Source organism: Lepus europaeus, chromosome 5 (assembly GCF_033115175.1).
Source record: "Lepus europaeus isolate LE1 chromosome 5, mLepTim1.pri, whole genome shotgun sequence".
Classification (NCBI taxonomy): domain Eukaryota; kingdom Metazoa; phylum Chordata; class Mammalia; order Lagomorpha; family Leporidae; genus Lepus; species Lepus europaeus.
This window is the reverse complement of record NC_084831.1, coordinates 17,016,870-17,038,280: the sequence shown is the minus strand read 5'-3', so window position 1 is coordinate 17,038,280 and position 21,411 is coordinate 17,016,870. Positions and strand designations below refer to the sequence as shown.

General features: G+C 42.7%; 1 protein-coding gene across 3 annotated transcripts in view; it reads left to right on the top strand.

Annotated features, from left to right (window-relative positions):
* The first annotated feature begins 839 nt into the window (after positions 1–839).
* HNRNPR (heterogeneous nuclear ribonucleoprotein R) overlaps positions 840–21,411 on the top strand; it is a 34,773-nt gene continuing 14,201 nt past the window's right edge. The window contains exons 1-6 of one of the 3 annotated variants that reach the window (XM_062190611.1): positions 884–974; positions 4,147–4,315; positions 6,511–6,629; positions 7,261–7,368; positions 10,539–10,652; positions 20,138–20,314. In XM_062190611.1, coding sequence (XP_062046595.1) covers positions 4,159–4,315; positions 6,511–6,629; positions 7,261–7,368; positions 10,539–10,652; positions 20,138–20,314 — 675 coding nt within the window. In that variant the 5' untranslated portion in view covers positions 884–974; positions 4,147–4,158. Of the gene's footprint in view, positions 975–4,146; positions 4,316–6,510; positions 6,630–7,260; positions 7,369–10,538; positions 10,653–20,137; positions 20,315–21,411 lie in introns of all 3 variants that reach the window. The other 2 variants (XM_062190610.1, XM_062190612.1) reach the window with 2 other exon arrangements.

Here is a 21,411-nt window from a genome sequence, read left to right as displayed (position 1 = left end):
GGGCTGAGCGAGGGGACCCGGCCAGCCGCGGGGAGAGGCGACAAGCAGAGCCAGGCTCCGTTGGGAATTACCCTCCTCCCCCGCACGGGTCCGCCCCGTCAGCCCTAAACTCTGAGGGAAAACGGTCCTCGTTCTGCCCTTTCTGCCAGCACTGCCCTGGGGTCGCGCCCACCAACGCGATTTCCCTCCCAGCCCGAACCGCCACCCGCAAGGTGCGGACACGAGCGGGGTGGGGGTGTGGGGGGGGAGCGACAGTTTTCCCAACGTTCCAAGGGCTGTTTCTCCACAAAAGGATCCAGTAAAACGGCGAGCCAAATCATCCTCAGGCCGCCTTCTGACCGGAGCCCAAAGGACGAGAGAGAGGCCCAAACGCGCGGCCAGGGGCGTGTCCGGAGCGGCCGAGGACTGAGGGCCCCGGCGGCCCCGGCGGCCCCGGCGACGCGGCGGGCGCGCCATGGCGGAGCGCGGCCGGCGCGGCCCGTGGGGGGCGGGGCTCCGGGGGCGGCCACGCGGCGCGAGGCCTGGACATTCCGCCTCGCCTCGGCGGCAGACGAGGAGGGAGGAGCTTCGGCCACCCGGAGCCCGCTGCCCTGCAGCCTGGCCGCTACCAAGGGCTTCCACCACAGACCCCTTTGTGTGCCTGCCCCCGCCCCAGAGGGGCCCCCGCCAGCGGCGCTGAGCACCTTCATTGGTTCAACCGATAGTTTCATCGATTGGCTCTCGAGTCGTCCGGCGTGGTCCGCTTAGCCTCGCTGCTATTGGTCGGCTGAGCTGTCAGTCCGGTCGCCTCGCGAGGTGATTGCCCAGCAGCTCAGAGTCCCTGGAAGCAGTTCCGGGAAACCCCGCGTGCTGCTGGGATCGCGTCTCTGTCCATGAGTGGGGGGAGGGGGTGGCGCGCGCGCCATTTCTAGTCGTTTTCAAAGCGCCTCGCGCTGATTCTCACGGGCCCGGCCGCCGGCCCCTACTCTGCCCTGGTGAGTCTCGCGCCGGCCCTTGGGGGGAGGGGCCGGGAGCCCCGATCCGACCCGACTCGGCCCGGTCCCGGCTCGGCGCCCCGTCCGCCGCTCTCGCTCCGAGGCCCCGGGGTGGGGGTGGGGATGGGCTGGGGGTGGCTCCGGCCTCGTCCGGCCGCGCAGCCGTGGGCCTAGCCCCGCCGCGGCGCCTGCTCGCGCCAGCTCATCCTCCTGCCGGCCCTCGGGCCCCCGGTCCCGCGGTGCGGCCCGCCGGGCGCCTTCCGCTCGGCCTGCCGGCGCCGGCCGTGCGTTTCCCGCCTCCGCCCGCCCGCTCGCTCCATGCGGCCGGGCCCGGCGGAGAGGCTGCGACGCCCACGGCCCCGGCGCCGCTGCCCGCGCGAGCCGCCGGGCTCGGGTGTCGGCCGGCGTCGGCGCGAGCGGGACGTGCGGGGCGTCGGGACGGGCCTGACGGGGTGCGGGGCCCGGGGCTACCTGAGAAGCGGAGAAAACTTTTGTGTGAGCGAAGCCGAGAGGCCGCTTGCTGTGGGCAGCCTCCCTCCCCTCCCCCACTCTGCATGCTTCGAGCCGAGATTTGAAGGAAAAAATGACTACTAGAGGCCGTGAAACTTAGGCTTCCCGCGGCGCCCGAGGTGGCTCCTCCTCAGGATGTCCAGGGCGCCCCGGCGGGGAAGGCGGTTCTTTCTCTTGTGCGGCAGCGACCGCGTTGCCGGAGCCGGCAAATGGAAGCCCAGGGGTTCTTGAAAGGCTCGGTCCTTCCGCGCTTAGCCTGTGTGAGATTTTTTGCTGTCCCCGGGAGACGGGATTTGTGTCTCCCGAGTCAGTCGTAGGGCCAGGGCTTGACGCTCCCGAGCCGTGACATAACCGTTAGTTTTCATTTCGTCGGTTCTTCTCGAGCCCGTCTCTTAACGTGGAGAATTTGCACAGAGATGTGCAGAAAAAGGCAGGCAGGAGCTAGCGCTGACTTCCCAAATCTCCCAGCAGCAGCCCTTTTAAAATCTTAATGAGATTTTTTTTTTTTTTTTTTACTTTTTGCAAAAATGCTCAAGATCCAATGACTGCAGTCACGTTAGGCTATTTGCTGCATCCAGAAATATGGTTTGGCTGTGTGGCATCGAGTTCAATGGACATGAGTTTTAAATGGTCTCGTATGACACGAAAGTCTTTGTATTTGCCTTGAGACGTTTTTCCTTGATCTGAAGATTTTTCTGGACTCTAATTAATTATCTTTTTTTTGTTGTTGTTGTTAAAGTTTTACAAACTGTTTCTGACTTTTAACCAATTTCAGTATCAACTTGTGGAGCTTTTGCAATGAAACGATAGTCATAAATATTTGTCTTGTGCTTAATACAGATTTGTCTTTTTGCTTTACACCTGTTTAAAAAAAACCTTAACAGTTGTTCATTGAACTTTTCTGTTAAAAATTTGCCTCTCTCCTGTGACTAATAGTATTCCCACTAGTAGTGTAATGCTGTCAGGGTCTTACGATACCGAGAACTTCTGATGATCTTACCATAGTGTTTGGGGATGGGGCAGCGTGGAATAAAGAACTACTAGTAACAAAGATTTTGGATCCTAGTGTGCATCTTCGTAGAAGTAGGTTGTATTAATCAGCAAATGTATTCATTTCATACAATATAGTTTCTTGATCAAAAGTTGCAGTTTCAAATGTTTATGGTTTTGCTAGTTCATCAGAATTTGCTGCTTGCCTTGAGAAACACTCATTTGCTCAGCATTTAACCAGTACGTGTCTATATAGACATGAGAAGACTGTTAAGTCTTAATAATGTTATGTGATCATGAGAAACCGTGTTATTGTGTATCTCATTTTCAGAGCAACACTTTATGCATTTTCCTTTCTTCCTACTCTATTACTCCTTTCCTTCTTGGTCTTCCTCCCTCTTTCATTAACTTCAACTAAATGTCAGTGGAAAATGAAAAGTTGCTTTAAGCCAGAAAACTGCACCTGGTGCATTTTCACAGTGTCTGATGAGCAGTCTGGAAGTGTGGTTTATCTGATGGGTCTTGGTGCTTTTTAGGTGACTTGCATTTTCTTTATAGCCGACTAGGTTATCTTGAATTTCATCAAGAAAATTAGGCTTTTTCTTGAGATCCACCTTCATGTCTTTTATTTCAGTATGTTTTGCAATATCTTTATTCTGCTGCCTGTTATCTTCCAGCACATTGTAATGTCACCTCAGACAAATGTATTTTAATCCCCTAGCTTTTAAGACAGTATAGAGACTGGCCTTGTATGTTGTTATTCTTTTCAGGAAATTGGTCCATTTCAGCATTAGATACAGGCCGAACATACAAAATGATTTTTGGTAGGGTAGTCTGAGATATCTGACCGAGTTTGTCCTAATTAGGTAATGTTTGTTGAAATTATGTGGGTGAGGTTAGTTGGCCATTCTTCGATGTTTTTGCATCTTTATTTTACTGACAGTGAAAAATTCAACATGTACTCATGCTTTTTATTTTTTGAGAAGCAACCTCAACTGTAGCTCACTATTTTATGTGGACTTAAAACAATTGTTTAGCTCTTAAAATTGGTCATTTTTTCTTTTAAATCTGTAATGGGAGTAGCAAATTAATTTTAGAACAAAAATCATTGTCAAAGTTGTGTTTTTTATTTTTGTTTTAAGTGAGACGGAGAAAACCCAAACCATCAGCATGTTGAACTAGAGACAATAGTGCACTTACTCCACACTATATTGTATTTGAAGCAGAGCTAGGAAAATTTGAGTCTTTAAACTTAAACTCAATTAAATGGCCTGTGGGTGTTCATTCTGCTTTTAAACAAAACTTTTAAAAACTGTATAAGAATTGAGAGCTGAGGGGCTTTGAGGATTTTGTGGTGATTTGTTGATCTGCTCACCAGGGCACAGCAGCTGCTTTTGTTAATCAGCTATTGTACCTTCAGTAAATTAAAGCCTTTACTTAACCTAGTGTACATGAAGTTCCTTAAACATCTAATGCTTCCATGTACATTGTCTGTAGTTTCTACACGATTATTATTGCAAATTTAGGTCAGATGCATCACAAAAGGCATAAAATATTATTTTGATAGAGGTTATTAGCAGCATGTATACAAATTAGTTTAGATAAATCATGCATTGTCCTACAAACTAGTTATTTCTGGCTTAATGTAATATAGCTCCTGAATTTTTTCCAGCAGCATAATAAAATGGCTAATCAGGTGAATGGTAATGCGGTACAGTTAAAAGAAGAGGAAGAGCCAATGGATACTTCCAGTGTAACTCACACAGAACACTACAAGACACTGATAGAGGCAGGCCTCCCACAGAAGGTGGCAGAAAGACTTGATGAAATATTTCAGACAGGTATAATATGCATTTCTTGTTTCTGACTGGTTATGAAAGTGAGGGCAAACCACTTTGAATTTTACAGATTTTTTAAGGTTAAATAATACTTATTGTTTCTGATCTGTGTAGAGCTGAATGTTTGTTACTTTCCCTTCACTGAGGGCATATTGGGTTTCACTTTGATATTATTTTGAAGCCTTCTTCAACTATGCAGTCGTAGTTGTTTCAGAACAGTACATCAATTTGAGATTTATCGCCAATGAAAATTATGTTTCAGCACACGAAATTTTGTATTTTTTCTTAATCTAAATCAGTCATCATTTTGCTTTTACTTTTCTACTTTTAGCTTCTTAAAGTGATTGTTAAATCAGCTTAGGTCTGATTAGGTGGTGTAATAAGAGGAATAGTTAGAATGTATTGTCTGAAACGATAATAAATGTTAGACTCTTGGAGAGGTTGTGGCCTGTCTTGTTTCTAATAGACAGAAATCCACATCTCTCTGTAATTTGGAAGTGTTTGGTTTTGTTAACAGCTGCTTAAAAAAAAAAAATCCAGAAGTCCCATGGTTATGTGCTTAAGCAAATTTGAACATCTTAATATGGCTGGTTGTGAGTGGTTTGAAGTTTTAAAGAGGGAGAGAAATATTTACCCTTAGGGAGCATTGTTCATAAATAAATGTGTCCTCCTCCTTTGGGGCCATAGATGGAAACTTTTCTTCCTCTGTGTTTTGTGTGCCTATCCAGATTATGAGAGAGAGAGAGAGAGAGAGAATTGTCTCACTCACAAGTGTGTCTTAAGTACAGTCGTAACAAATAGATGCTTTTTGTTCTTAAAACTTTTTTTTTTTTTTTTTTTTTTTTTTTTAATCAGGGAAGCTCAGGATAATTTTAGGCACTAGAATGACTTATAAAAGTGACTCCTGGATGATGGTCCCATTTGAACATCAGTCCTCAGGAACTTTCTGTGACACTCTGTCAAAGAGAATTGGCAGTGTTCTGCTTAGAGATGCTCTTTTGTAGAGTGTTTTGTTATGGATAAGAGGCGAATGGTTTGGGTAAAGGCTTGGATTGACAAAATGGATTGATGGGTTTCTTGAGTTGTGGCTTTGGGTGGTGGTATGAAATATTCAAGTAAGGAACCTCCAGTTATTTAGGCATGCTCATTTTGAGCTTTTAAGACAAATCATGACAACATTTGTTAAAGTAACTTTGCAAGTGGCATTACATTTATTTAAAATTTATTTGCTGTGTGGAATAAAGTTCTTTTTCGCTTTACTAAAATGGAGTCACTTTTGATGTTAGTTCATATGGACTTGGGGGTTTTAATCTGTTAAATATTTCCATTTTCCATTGGATCAATTCTGAAACATATTCCTTACATATACATATTGAAATTAAAGACAAATTTTGTTAAACTTAGTAGATGTTGTGTGTGCTCCGTATTTAGAATGCAGTGCGTGTATTTTCTGTATAGTCGACTTGTTGGCCTTCATTGCCATTTGGAAAAGATTGTCATTTATTGACAGTCTGTTGTGAATGCCACAGCATCTTTTAAATCTCATCTTGTTATCTCAGAACAAAGAATGGCTTAATAAATGACTTTCAGAATTGATTAATCAAGCTGTACTTGCAGTTGTAGAAGAGTTTGAAATTATGCCTTTCCACATTCTGACTGCAGCAAAGTAGATGCTCAGATAAACAAATGCATTTTGGTTTATCTTTGGTACTAAAAAGGAAAAGTCTTTGATACTTTTTGGAGAGTGGAAAGAATTAGTAAATAAAATTGGTTCTCGTGTTCCCCTACCTCCTATGTGGATAATAACTTCTAACAATCCAGAATTTGAAGGTTTATCCTTGGTAAATATAGTGTATTCTTGCCACTCTGATATAAACCAGAACTTGTTATATGAATGCTTAGTCTTTCATATCTCAGATTGAATTTTCAAGATTTTCACATTTGGGGAGTTGGAAATGGGTATCAGGGTTATTATTTTTTTTAATGGATATGGGGATTGAAATTCATGATTATGGCTGTTGACATTTTATCTTTTGTAGTCAACCTTTCTATAAAGTATATATCTACATATATGCATAATAAATGAAAATATAGTTTATTAGTGATAGTATTGAATAACAATTTTTGACTAAATGTCACTCAGTTTAGGTTACCTCTTTTGTGGCAATAATGTCACTTCTTTTCAATTTCATTTTTAGGATTGGTAGCTTATGTCGATCTTGATGAAAGAGCAATTGATGCTCTCAGGGAATTTAATGAAGAAGGAGCTCTGTCTGTACTGCAACAGTTCAAGGAAAGTGACTTATCACATGTTCAGGTAAGGCCTTTACTCAGAAATACCTTTGAAGGATAAATGATCTGAATTTATTTTACTATTACAGTGATTTTTTTTTTCTTTTGTTTTGGAAAGATTTTTTTTTTTATTATTATCACTACCTCTGCTTTTTTTTTTTTTTTTAAAGTAGTTTAAAGGAAAAAAAGATCTGCTTGTGGCAAAGAGCTTCAGAAGCACAAATATAAAGCAAGAGTCTCCCCTTACCCCTTTGTGCAGTAAGTTATATTAAAAACTTAAAGTCAGGGTTTGATGATTGTTACTGTTGGATTTTTGCATGTTTAAATTACTCAGATTTTTAAACATTTTTGGGTTACCTGATCCTGTTTTATTATCTTGGAGGAATAGTTTTAGCTATCTGGCACAGATAGTATAGATTCAGTTAAATACCAGCAAATGGAAGCCTGTTTGCCCAGTGCCCAGTGCTCCCTGAGGAAGGTAAGCTCCCTGAGGTCTAGCCTGTCTTACTACTCTCTGCTCTAGTCTCACACAATTCAGCAAATGTTTGTTGAATGAGTAAATATTTTGTTAAAATTCTGCCAATCTTCTGAAATGTAAATTTATATATTTGATTATTTCTGGTGATTCTTTTTATTGAATTACTTGTCTGTTCTAGAACAAAAGTGCTTTTTTATGTGGAGTTATGAAGACCTACAGGCAAAGAGAGAAACAGGGGAGCAAGGTGCAAGAGTCCACAAAGGGACCTGATGAAGCAAAAATCAAGGTAAAACTTGACTGAGAATTATAATGAAGTTAAGTTTAATTTAATGATGATTTCAAGTGCTTCTTTGCATTTCTTCTCAAAATAGTTTTTTTTTTTTTTTTTTTTTTAAAGATTTATTTATTTATTTGAAAGGCAGAGTTACAGCGAGAGGAAGAGACAGAGAGATCCTCCATCTGCTGGTTTACTCCCCATATGGCTACCACAGTAAGGGTTGGGCTGATCCAAACCCAGGAGCTTCCTCCAGGTCTCCCACATGGGTGCGGGAGCCCAAGCATTTTTGCCATCCTCTGCTGCTTTCCCAGGCATGTTAGGGTCAGAAGCGGAGCAGACAGGACTGGCACCCTTAAGGGATGTAGGTGGCAGCTTTGCCTGCTACGTCACAGCAGTACCCCCTCAAAACAGTTTTTATAGTTCCTTAGTTTTGTTTAAACTAGTGTTAGAGAGGAGACTCTAAGGGAATTTACATAAAGAGAATTATTTGGGTGGCTGGTTCTGGAAATGAATGACATGTGCTTGGTATTGCTTCTGATAGCAGTTTCTTGGATTGATCCAGCAATGTCTCTTGGTTCAGTTTCTTTCCTGTTCAGCAATGTCTCTTGGTTCAGTTCTTTTCTGTTGGTGAGGAGCTATTATAACTGCTTTTCTCCTTTTGAGTTTTTTTTTTTTTTTTTTTTTTTTAAGATTTTTTATTTATTTGAGAGGCAGAGTTACAGAGGGTCAGAGGCAGAGAGAAAGGTCTTCCATCCGCTGTTTCACTCCTCAAATGGCTACAACAGCCTGAACTGGGCTGATCTGGAGCCAGGAGCCAGGCGCTTCTTCTGGGTCTCCCATGTGGGTGCTGGGGCCCAAGGACTTGGAACATCTTCTGCTTTCCCAGGGCCATAGCAGTGCCCATATGGGATGTTGGCACTGCAGGTGGCCACTTTACCCACCACAGCTCACCTCCTTTTGAATTTTTAGCTACCTCACTTTATTTGTAAAATGGGAATATGTTAGTACTACCTTGTAGAGTTACTGTGAGGATTAGATGTAAAAGGGACTATATTTAACTATGGGCCATTATTATTATTACCATTCTTATTATTTAGATTGAGACTGGTGGACTTCATTCCCTAGTTAAATGGATGTTAATGACTTGTTGCAGTGATAGACTTTTTAAATTTGAAATAGTTCTTTAATGTTGGAAGTTGTTTATATGGGTGGCTTATATTTTAGACAGGCTATATAACTTAAAGTTACTGCCATATAACTGCCTTTTTATAGAGGCCCTTTGTACCTATTTTTTCCTCATTTGTCAGTGATGCAAGATTATAAGGTTTTTAAATTATTAAATGTGAAAATTCTTGAGGTAATAGTCTATTAACAGAAACATCAAAACTTATTACTGTTTATTGAATAGGCCTGTATTTTGTTTCCCTAAAACTGAATCTATGCTCTAGATAAGGCATTTTTATAGATGTAATGTATATGTATGTATGTATATATAGAGCATATTATACAAGTCATGCATAGTATGTCGTGCATCTTACATTACATGAATTTTTATGTTTAAAAATGGAGAGCTGTGTTTGAATCAAAGGTAGAAGAATGGAGGGCCTAAGGCATGCATCCCTGTGGAATGTTGAGGTGCACTGAAATTCATGATATATAAAAATTTGTTGCTTTGACATTGTAATTTTAAGTACCTGAAGTATAAAATTCTCCTCTTTTCTTGTAGATTGCCTTTCTGTGTTTGCTCATGTGTCTTCCATAAGACTTTCATATAATGTTGCGTCATTTGTGACATAACATAAGCTTTTTGAAGACGAGGGCATTTTCTTCTTTTCTGTGATTTGTTTTAATACCTAATACAATGTTTTGGGGGAAGGTTGACATTCAGGAAACAAGGTTTTATTGGCTTGAAATCTGAATATATTCATTTGTTGGTTGCCAGGTATTTCGAGTCATACTATATGAGGTTGTCTAGTTCGTATGGAGTAGCATGATTATGAAACAGATACAAGATCAAGCAAAATAGAGGCTAAATTAAGGAATTTAGAGTGTGATAAGAGTCAATGGTAACAAGTAGGGAAATGGATTTGAGTGATAGGAAATGAGAAGAATCAGAGGGTAGGGCTTCTGATTTTTGTTTTTTTTTAGAGTTATTTATTTGGAAGGCAGAGTTACAGAGAGAAGGAGGGACATCCACTGGTTCCTTCCCTAGATGGCCTCAATGGCCAGGGCTGGGCCAAGCTGAAAGCAGGAGCCTCGAACTCCATCTGCGTCTCCCACATGGGTGTCAGGGGCCCCAGGACTTGGGCCATCTTCCACTGCTTTTCCAGGCATATTAGCAGAGGGCTGGATTGGAAGTGGAACAACTGAGACTTGAACCAGTGCCCATGTGAGATGCTGATTTTGCAGGTGGCAGCTTAACCCACTGGACCACAATGCCAGCCCTGTACTACTGATTTTTTTTAAGGGTAGAAGACATCTTATTTAAAAAAAAAATCACCTGTGGAAATAAGTATAAAGGCAATGAGAGATGAAAGCAGTCTAATTGAAGTATAAGGAATGAAAGATGAGGAATACCATGGTACCTGAGTACAAATAAGTAGAGTATGCATAATTTTTAACTATCTTCATTCATTTTTCCCTGTTCTCATTTATTAAAAAAAAGTGGTATAGCCGGCGCCGCGGCTCAGTACGCTAATCCTCCACCTTGCGGCGCCGGCACACCGGGTTCTAGTCCCGGTCGGGGCACCGATCCTGTCCCGGTTGCCCCTCTTCCAGGCCAGCTCTCTGCTGTGGCCAGGGAGTGCAGTGGAGGATGGCCCAAGTGGTTGGGCCCTGCACCCCATGGGAGACCAGGAGAAGCACCTGGCTCCTGCCATCGGAACAGCGTGGTGCGCCGGCTGCAGCGCACCTACCGCGGCAGCCATTGGAGGGTGAACCAATGGCAAAAAGGAAGACCTTTCTCTCTGTCTCCCTCTACTGTCCACTCTGCCTGTCAAAAAAAAAAAAAGTGGTATGTGCTTGGAGCTTTAGTTTGCCTATAACGTTTCTCATTAAATGTATGGAAAGGAACAGTAAAATACAGTAAGAGAGGAACCATGGTGAATTTTGATTTTTTTGGAGGAGTACTCTTTAGAAAACATCTATGTATTAATTTGTGTGTGTGTGGTTATCTCTAGGCCTTACTTGAAAGGACTGGTTATACCCTAGATGTAACCACAGGACAGAGGAAGTATGGTGGTCCTCCGCCAGACAGTGTGTACTCTGGTGTGCAGCCTGGGATTGGAACAGAGGTAAGTGTTCTCTAGTTCTTTGCCAAAATTTTGCAGTTTATAAACAGTCTGTCTACTGTATGATGGGGGAAATACTTGATTGCTTTTGAAGTTAGCTATTGTTATACATCTTTTTGCTGCTTTTATACATATTTTGCAGTCATCTTGGGCGAGGATAATCTTGTGACTAGTAGATAACCAAACACCTTAAAATGAATATGGAGGAACTGGTGTGGGTAAAGCCACGGCCTACAATTCCAGCATCCCATATGGCACCAGTGTGTCTCCTGGGTGCTCCACTTCTGATCCAACTCCATGCTGATGGCTTGGGAAAGAAGGGCAGCAGAAGATGGCCTGGGTCTTTGGGTCCCTGGTACACCCACAAGTTGAGACCTGGATGAAGCTCCTGTCTCCTGATTTGGCCTGGTTCAGCCCTGTCATTGCAGCCATCTAGGAGTTTTGTGGGCCTTCTGCAACCTGTGGGTTGGCCATTCCCCACCACTAATTTACTGAGAGACGTTATTGGTGGTAGTGGGTTGCACAAGGGAAAGATGTGGAATCAGAAAAGATTGGTCCATACTTGAACGATGAAGAACTTCATTCTTGATCTGTCTCTGCATATGGGTTCCTCCTTGTGCTTTTAATGTTCCTCTGTTCTAATCCTTTCAATGGAGAAAACTGCCAAAAAGTAACCTGTTATGGCAAGGATCTTTTCTGAGTTGATTATATTTAGTATATAGTCATAATGCCAGGAACATGGAAGGTAAACAATATTTAATGAATGATTTATTATGGTCTTTTTCTTTGAATACTGAAATTGTGGGCTTCCTTATAACTGAAGATTTAGACTGTATTTAATGATAATTTTAAAGGATTTTCATTAATAGAACAGGCAGTAGCTTCTTTAGATGATGATGTCAGTTCTGTTTTAGGAGGTATTAAATATTTGCTAGAGTTAAATATTTAGGAAGTCTTATTAGATAGTTTGAGTTCTAAGAAATCTTAAATTTACTCAGACTCCCATCTGAGTAACTTTAAATGAAACAATGCCTCATCAAGATTGTTAGGAATGTCATGCTCTTAAATGCTAAAAGTTAATTTTCAAGAAAAACATATTATTTCTGGTTTGTAAATGGGTAAGCAAAGATGGCAGCATTTGCAACAGAACTCTTTAGTTCTATGTCAGAACCAATTCTGGTTTTTCTTTGTGTAGAATGGTCATTGGTCTTTATTTTATGACATTAGTAATATTCTATTTCTTAATATTTAACATTGTTAAAAGGAACTCAAAGCATTTTTTTATTGATACCTGAGTCATCTACATATGATTATTTTGGGGTATTGTGGCAAAGCAGACTAAGCTTGTTAATCTTAGGATGCCCGTATCCCATATCTGAGTGCCTAGGGTTGAGTCCCACCTCTGCTGTGAACAACTTCTCACAAATGATATCCTGGGAAGGCAACACTTTGTCCCTGCCTCCCATATGGGAGACGTGGATGGCGTTCCTGGGTCCTGGCTTCAGCATGGCTCTTGGAGGCATTTGGGGAGTAAATTAGCGAATGAAAGGTTGTATGGGGGCTGGCCCTGTGGCTTAGTGGGTAAAGCTGCTACCTGTGGTGCTGGCATCCCATCTGGGCATTGGTTCGAGTTCCGGCTGCTCCGGTTCCCATCCAGCTCTCTGCTGTGGCCTGAGAAAGCAGTGGAAGATGGCCCAAGTCTGCGGGCAGATGGACAATCTGTCTCTCTGCCTTTCAAATACATTTTTTTTAATATAGAATATATAAATGTAGATTTGAAAGGATTCATGGCAGAAGAAAAAACATTTGATAGGGGAAGCTGTTAATGAGAGGATAAGAAGGCCAAAACAGTATTCATTTATATCCCACATTAATCACATTTGCTTCTGGAAAAATCCTAGATGGGCTCAGAGTCCCAATTCCAATGCAATCAACACTTGTATAACATTAAATAATATAATATTTTAAAGTTTATTTACCCATTCATTTATTTATTTGAAAGTCAGAGTTACACAGAGAGAGGAGGAGAGGAAGAGAGAGAAAGAGTTATCTTCCATCCGCTGGTTCACTCCCCAGTTGGAAGTGAGTCTCCCATGTGGGACACCTGGAAGAGGCTCCTAGCTCCTGGTTATGGATCAGCACAGCTCCTGCCATTGCGGTCAACTGGGGAGTGAACCAGCGGATGGAAGATAACTCTTTCTCTCTCTGCTTCTCCTCTTCTCTCTGTGTTGATTGCATTGGAATTGGGACTCTGAATACTGTTTTGGCCTTCTTATCCTCTCATTAACAGCTTCCCCTATCCTCTTAAATGTTTTTTCTTCTGCCATGAATCCTTTCAAATCTACATTTATATATTCTATATTTTAAAAAAAAATTATTTGGCCGCCTTGCGGTGCCGGCACACCGGGTTCTAGTCCCTGTCTGGGCCCCGATCCCGTCCTGGTTGCCCCTCTTCCAGGCCAGCTCTCTGCTGTGGCCAGGGAGTGCAGTGGAGGATGGCCCAAGTGCTTGGGCCCTGCACCCCATGGGAGACCAGGAGAAGCACCTGGCTCCTGGCTTTGGATCAGCGCAGTGCGCCGGCCGCAGCGCGCTACCGCGGCGGCCATTGGAGGGTGAACCAACGGCAAAAGGAAGACCTTTCTCTCTGTCTCTCTCTCTCTCACTGTCCACTCTGCCTGTCAAAAAAAAAAAAATTTATTTGGAAGGCAGAGAGACAGATTGTCCATCTGCCCGCAGATGTCTCTAACAGCGAACTGTGCCAAGCCAAATCCCAGAACTCAGTTTGAGTTTCCTACATGGGTAGCAGGAACCCAACTACTTGAGCCATCACTTGCTGTCTCCCAAGGTATGTATTTAGCAGGAAGCCAGAATTAGAAGCAGAATTGGGACTCATATCCAGGCACTGTGATATGGGAGGTGGGCATCCCAAGAGGTATCTTAACTGTCCTTTATTTTATATACTTCTATTTAGAACAATGTGGAAACATGGTTCAGCTTTCTTATTTGAATGCCTACAGCATTTTTTTTTTTTTTAAGATTTATTTATTTACTTGAAAGAATTATTACACAGAGAGAAGGAGTGGCAGAGAGAGAGGTCTTCCATCTGCTAGTTCACTCCCCAGTTGGCCGCAATGGCCGGAGCTGCGCCAATCCGTAGCCAGGAGCCAGGAACTTCTTCTGGGTCTCCAATGCGGGTGCAGGGGCCCAAGGACTTAGGCCATCTTCTGCTGTTTTCTCAGGCCATAGCAGAGTGGATCAGAAGAGGAGCAGCTGGGACTCAAACCATCGCCCATATGGGATGCTAGCACTGCATTTATCACAGCTTTATCCGCTATACCAGGGTGCTGGCCCCAGCATTTTTTTTTTAATGATTCTAAATTTTGTTCTTAGCATCAGGATTTTTTTCTTACCATAAGCCCCATATAAAATAAATAGATTTAAAAGTGGAGTTACTCTGCCTTGTAGCCTATAGCACCTCCAAGAGGGAAACACAGTTTGAGAGCAGTTACCCAATAGTATATTATGAAGCATGTTAGTATTTTTCAGTTATTTATCTTAATTTTGTCTCTTTGACTAGTTTTAAAATATTTAATAAGAATCAGCATACTTTTATGTTCTTCATAGTGCCAGATAACAGCCTGGTGCAAAATTAGTTAATAATAACATTTCATAATAATTTATAGATGTGAACTTTTTTTTTTAAAACAATTTATTTATTTATTTGAAAGAATTACAGAGAAGCAGAGGCAGAGAGATCTTCCATCTGCTGGTTCATTCCCCAAATGGCTGCAATAGTTGGGGATGGGCCAGCCCAAAGCCAGAAGCCTCATCAGAGTCTTCCACTTGGGTGCAGGGGCTTAAGGACTTGGGCCATCTTCTGCTGCTTTCCCAGGCACATTAGCAGGGAGCTGGATCAGAAGTGGAGCAGCCAGGACTCGAACTGGTGCACATGGGATGCTGGCATTGCAGGCTACGGCTTTACCTATACCACAGTGCCGTCTCCAGATAGGAACTTTTTTAACCTGTTAAGATTTATTTCATTAATTAACATATTGGTGATTTGTTTTTAGTATTTATTTGTTTATGTATTTGAAAGGCAGAGAGATAGGACTCAAGCCAATATGGAATGAAGGTGTATGGATTAACCAGCTGTACCACAATGCCCATCCTATAATGGGGACTTTTTTTATTTTTGTGTAGATAAGATTGCTGTTATTGTCTGATTTCACTAGACAAATTTCTTTCTTTTTTTTTTTTTTTGTGACAGGCAGAGTGGACAGTGAGAGAGAGAGAGAGACAGAGAGAAAGGTCTTCCTTTGCCATTGGTTCACCCTCCGATGGCTGCCACGGCCGGCACATCTCGCTGATCCGAAGCCAGGAGCCAGGTGCTTCTCCTGGTCTCCCATGGGGTGCAGGGCCCAAGCACTTGGGCCATCCTCCACTGCACTCCTGGGCCATAGCAGAGAGCTGGCCTGGAAGAGGGGCAACCGGGACAGAATCCGGAGCCTCGACTGGGACTAGAACCCAGTGTGCCGGCGCCGCAAGGCAGAGGATTAGCCTATTGAGCCACGGCGCCGGCTCCACTAGACAAACTTCAACAATTTAATAGGATAAAGTGTTTTTAAGTATGGGATTAGAAACCAGTAGTTGCTGTGCTGACTGTAGAAGATGGAGAAACTTCAAAAAGGTTGTGGAAGGGGCCTTTGTTGTGGTACAGAGGATAAAGCCATTGCTTTAATGTTGACATCCCATATCGAAGTGCTGGTTTGAATCCTAGCTGCTTTACTTCCAGTCAGGTTCCCTTCTAAAGTGCCTGGTAAGGCTGTGGAGGATGGCCCAAGTGCTTGGACCCCTGTCTTCCATGTGGGATATTTGGATGGAGTTCTGGCTCTTGGCTTTGCCTGATCCAACCCAGACTGTTGTAGCCATTTAGGAAGTGAGCCAGGGAGTGGAAGATCTCTCTGTCTCTGTCTGTCAGCCTATCTTTTAAGTAAATAAATACTTAATATTTTTTGTAAGATTTGTAGAAAATGGAATTAGAAAATATTTATTTTGGTGCAAAGGAATTTTTAAATCTATGCATAGTTCTTTAATAATAGGCATTTCCTTAAACTTTTTGAAGACCCTTCATGTGTATGTGCTTTAAAATTTCTTGCACCGGGGGCCAGCGCTGTGGCTCACTTGGTTAATCCTCCATCTGCGATGCCGGCATCCCAGATGGGCGCTGGGTTCTAGTCCTGGTTGCTCCTCTTCCAGTCCAGCTCTCTGCTGTGGCCTGGGAAGGCAGTGGAGAATGGCCCAAGTCCTTGGGCCCCTGCACCCACATGGGAGACCAGGAGGAAGCACCTGGCTCCTGACTTTGGATTGGCACAGCGCCGGCCGTAGCAACCATTTGGGGGGTGAACCAACAGAAGGAAGACCTTTCTCTCTGTCTCTCTCTCTCTCTCTCTCTCACTATCTATAACTCTACCTGTCAAGTAAATAAAAAAAAAAAAAAAAAACTCTTGCACCGGAATAATATTTTATTTCCATTTTTCCATGACCTTTTAGAAGTGCTCATGTTTGTTCTCACTGTACTGCCTCTATGGGAAAAAGATGCATTTTTCTATATTGTTAATGTTATTACATAGAGTAGATATAGTTGTAGCAGAATCCCTGTATGAGATCACCAGCTTAAGCTAGTCCTGTCAAGTAATTTGTTACAACAAAATCCTGATGTAAAGTTTTTGATTCCATGCATTAAGTTCAATTTCATGAGATGTATTTTCATTTGTTGAAAATTAGTTTGGGGCCGGCGCCATGGCTTAACAGACTAATCCTCCACCTTGTGGCGCCAGCACACCGGGTTCTAGTCACGGTTGGGGCGCCGGATTCTATCCCGGTTGCCCCTCTTCCAGGCCAGCTCTCTGCTGTGGCCAGGGAGTGCAGTGGAGGATGGCCCAAGTCCTTGGGCCCCGCACCCCATGGGAGACCAGGAGAAGCACCTGGCTCCTGGCTTCGGATCAGCGAGATGCGCTGGCCGCAGCGGCCATTGGAGGGTGAACCAACGGCAAAAAGGAAGACCTTTCTCTCTGTCTCTCTCTCTCACTATCCACTCTGCCTGTCAAAAAAAAAAAAAAAGAAAAGAAAAGAAAAGAAAATTAGTTTGGGAAAATAGGGTTCTTAAACGTATTTTGTTGCTGATAAATTCATAAATAGGCCGGCGCCATGGCTTAACAGGCTAATCCTCCACCTTGCGGCGCCGGCACACCGGGTTCTATCCCAGTTGTCCCTCTTCCAGGCCAGCTCTCTGCTATGGCCCGGGAAGGCAGTGGAGGATGGCCCAAGTGCTTGGGCCCTGCACCCGCATGGGAGACCAGGAGAAGCACCTGGCTCCTGGCTTCGGATCAGCGCGATGCGCTGGTCGCAGCAGCCATTGGAGGGTGAACCAACGGCAAAAAGGAAGACCTTTCTCTCTGTCTCTCTCTCACTATCCACTCTGCCTGTCAAAAAAAAAAAAAAAAAAATCATAAATAAATTGCTTTTAATTGGTGTCACTTTTGATGCTGTGAGATTTTGAGTTTTTATTTCTTTTATGTTTTCTTGTAGTTACTAAAATTTTTAAAAATTTATTTGAAAGATAGACTCCATTAATTGGCTTCTCTTTAGCTTCTTAGTACTAAATATATAGATGTGTCGAAAATAACTTCATGAATGGAAAAAAAAAAACCAGATGAATTGTGTATTCAAAACCTTTTTTTTTTTTTAAAGATTTGTTTATTTGGAAGACAGTTACAGAGAGAGAAAGAGAGGGAGGGCAGACAGAGATTTTTCCATCCAGTGAGTCCCTTCCCAAGTGGCTTCAGTGACCAAGTCTGGGCCAGGCCAAAGGCAAGAACTTCATCTGGGTCTACCATGTGGGTGCAGAGGCCCAAAGCCTTGGGCCATTCTCAGCTGCTTTTCCTAGGCACAATAGCAAGGAGCTGGATTGGAAGTGGAGCACTGCAATGCCAACATTGCAGGTGGTAGCCTAGCCTGTTTAACACCCCCAAAAGAGTTTTTTTTAACTGACAGAATTGTTCATATTTGTGGGGTAATGTGACACCTTGGTAAATGTCTACGTTATCTGATGTTCAAATGTAGTAAGCATATCTGTCCTCAAACATTTATCATTTCTTTATGGTGAACATTCTTTTTTTCTTTTTCTTTTTTTTTTTTTGACATGCAGAGTGGATAGTGAGAGAAAGAGAGACAGAGAGAAAGGTCTTCCTTTTTGCCGTTGGTTCACCCTCCAATGGCTGCTGCGGCCAGCGCATCTCGCTGATCCGAAGCCAGGAGCCAGGTGCTTCTCCTGGTCTCCCATGGGGTGCGGGGCCCAAGGACTTGGGCCATCCTCCACTGCCTTCCCGGGCCATAGCAGAGAGCTGGCCTGGAAGAGGGGCAACTGGGATAGAATCCGGCGCCCCAACCGGGACTAGAACCCGGTGTGCCTGCGCCGCAAGGTGGAGGATTAGCCTGTTAAGCCACGGTGCCGGCCCTTTTTTTTTTTAATCATTTCTGTAGTCATTCTACTTGTTTAAAACATTTACCAGTGAAAGGAAAGATACAGAGTGTTAGACTACTGTCGGCTTTGAGTTAGTGAATGTATGTGTTTTTTATTTGGTTGTGGTAAGTTTGAATTGTTTGAAAACAGAAGAAACCAGTGGGGAAAAAGGGGTGTACTTAAAAAGAAGAGTTGAAGGAAAAAAGATTTGCAGTCTGTTTTCAGAAGAAGGTGGTGAGAGGAACTGGGCTTATTTATTGGGGTTAAGGCATTAACCTAGAAAGGAGATACAATAGAAAAAGTAAAAGTATGGCCGGAGCTGCGCCGATCAGGAGCCAGGAGCCTCCTCTGGGTCTCCCATGTGGCTGCAGGAGTCTAAAGACTTGGGCCGTCTTGCACTGCTTTCCCAGGCCATAACAGGCTTTACCCACTGCGCCACAGCCCAGGCTCCAGATAGTGAAAAGTTTTAAGGCTGTAAGTAAAGAATATGAGGAAAGCATTGCCAAGTGAGCTCGTTAGAATGAGACTTAGTGAATGAGGAATGGAACCTTAAAGAGAGAAGAAAAGTTGGAGTAGCTGTTGATTTAGCTATTTGGAAGGCAGAGTGATAGGGAGGTATCTTCTACTATCTGCTGGTTCACTCCTTAAATGCCAGCCAGGACTGGACCAGGCCAGAACTTTGTCTAGGTCTCCCATATGAATGATAGGGACCCAAGTCCTTGAGCTATCTTCTGTCACCTTAGGTGCATCAGAAGCACAGAGAAGCCAGGAACCGAACCAGCACTCTGATACGGGGTACTGATGTCACAAGCATGACTTAAAGTACTGTGTCATGGGAGCCCGGCGCTGTGGTGTAGTGGAAAAACTAGCAGGTAAAGCCGCTGCCTGCAGTGCAGCGTCCTGTATGGGCTCTGGTTTGAGACCTGGTTGCTCCACTTCCGATCCAGCTCTCTGCTATGGCCTGGGAAAGCAGAAGATGGCCCAAATGCTTGCGCACCAGCACCCATGTGGGAAACTAGGAAGAAGCACCTGGCTCCTGGTTTTGGATCGGTCCAGCCCTGGCCGTTGTGGCCATTTGGCGAATGAACCAATGGATGAAAGATCTCTCTCTCCTCTGCCTCTGCTTTCTGTAACTCTGTTTTTCAAATAATAAATCTTAAAAAAAAAAAAAAAAAGGCTCCAGGACAGAGGAAAGAAAAAAAAGTACTGTCTCACAGCACTGTCCCCTTTGACTTTAATTTTGATTTATTGTTATTGCAAACTTATTTTTTTAATTTGAAGACTTCTTTTTTATTTTCATTTTTTTATTTGTTGAGAGACAGAGCTCTTCCACCCACTGGTTCTTTTCTCAAATGCTGGTAAAAGCCAGAGCTGGGCCAGGCCTAAACAGGAAGTCTGGAACTCAAGTGGTGGGTGGCAGAAACCCAAGCTCTTGAGCCATCTACTCCCTCCCAAGGTGCACAATTAGCAGGAAACTGGATTGGAAGTGGAGCAGCCCAGACTTGAACCAGGCATTCCAATATGGGATGCGGCTAACCCATTAGGGACTTAACCACTGTGCCTAATGCCTTCTCTAGTATCTTATAATTTAATTCTACTCATTGTATAATTTTATAATAATACTGATTGTAAATTATTCATATGAGAAAAAGGCTTCTGGGTTTGGCTTGGCCCAGCCTGGGCCATTGGGGTCATATGGGAGGTGAACTAGTGGATGGAAGCTCTCTTCTGTCTCTCTGACTCTGTCACTCTGCCTTTCAAATAAAATAAATAAATCTTTAAAAAAATCCTAAGATCATGATAATAAAATTAGGATTCATTCTGTAAGTCAATTGTTAGATTCATATTACTACCATTCTTCTTTAATGATCTTCTACCTCCACCTCCTGCAAATAAGGGCAGTTATGCTTTATAGTTCAAAAAGCAAATGCTTGTGTTGGATTCTAATAACAAAGTTTTATTTCAGGTCTTTGTTGGTAAAATACCCAGAGATTTATACGAGGATGAATTGGTGCCTCTTTTTGAGAAGGCTGGTCCAATTTGGGATCTGCGTCTTATGATGGATCCACTGTCTGGTCAGAACAGAGGGTACGCATTTATCACCTTCTGTGGAAAGGAAGCTGCACAGGAAGCTGTTAAACTGGTATGTGACAAATAAACATCCATTGTTTAGCAAGTTATTTGAAAGAATAAACTCAATTAAGAATGTTTGCAGTTAGTGTTGTCTCATTTTCTTTAATTGTTCCTTTGAATGTTTCTATATTGTCTTAGTTGGTATATGACCTTTGCTTTAGTTTTTCTAACTCTAAAATAAATATATTTAAGAAATAATGTATTTTAGAAAGTCATGATTTTGAGAAGTTATCCATTAAGATTGATTAGTACCAAAAATTTTATTCAGATATTTGATTCCTTAAGTTCTCTGTTGGTTTTAGAAAGTTTGTCAACTTTTGTTATTAAACTTCAGGATAGGAGTCTTAAAATATGAAGGTTGGAATGGGTTCTGGAGAATAACAGTGGGTGGTAGTGACTTTGGACTCAATTCAGAAAAAAATAATCTTTTCTTTTTGGTCCAGCCCAATTACACAGTTGATGTATTTCCTAATTGTATTCTTGCTCTTTTTGTTCCTAGACCGTTGAGTCCTGTCTGACTATTTATTCTCTCTCTCTCTCTGTATTTCACTGTTTTATAGCCAGTCTATTAGGTCTTCTTTGTCTTTAATATTCCTCTCCTTTTACTGCTTGATAGCCAATCTTCTAGTAATTTCCTCTCTAGGACTTTTTACAACTTTGGGCTTATATAAATAAAAGTTCTGTAAATTATGTCTTCATTTTTCTGCTATATACCAAGATGTAGTTATCTGAGAATCTTAAAATAACATTGTCATTGGTTTTTTTTTTTTTCCCCCATATTCTTGCCAGACATCCAAAGGCTCACTTAATGTAGTTCTAGCCCTTCTAGAATGGGTAATCTCCCTTACCAAGGCTTTTGGACTCAGAGTGGGCCTTGAGTTAGTTTCCTCCTGTCTTGACCAAGATTTTAGTTCTTACTAGGCATTTTTGCCTCCAAACTTGTTCATTTAAAACTAAGAAATTTCCAAAACTTTATTTCTTCATTTTTGGCAATATATAGGTAATTTTAATTTTTTAAATAATACTATCTTTTTAAATTCTAATGGGTAAGTAATGTTAAAAGCATAAGAAGCTAAATTTTGACAAGGAAGCCCTTCACTATAATGA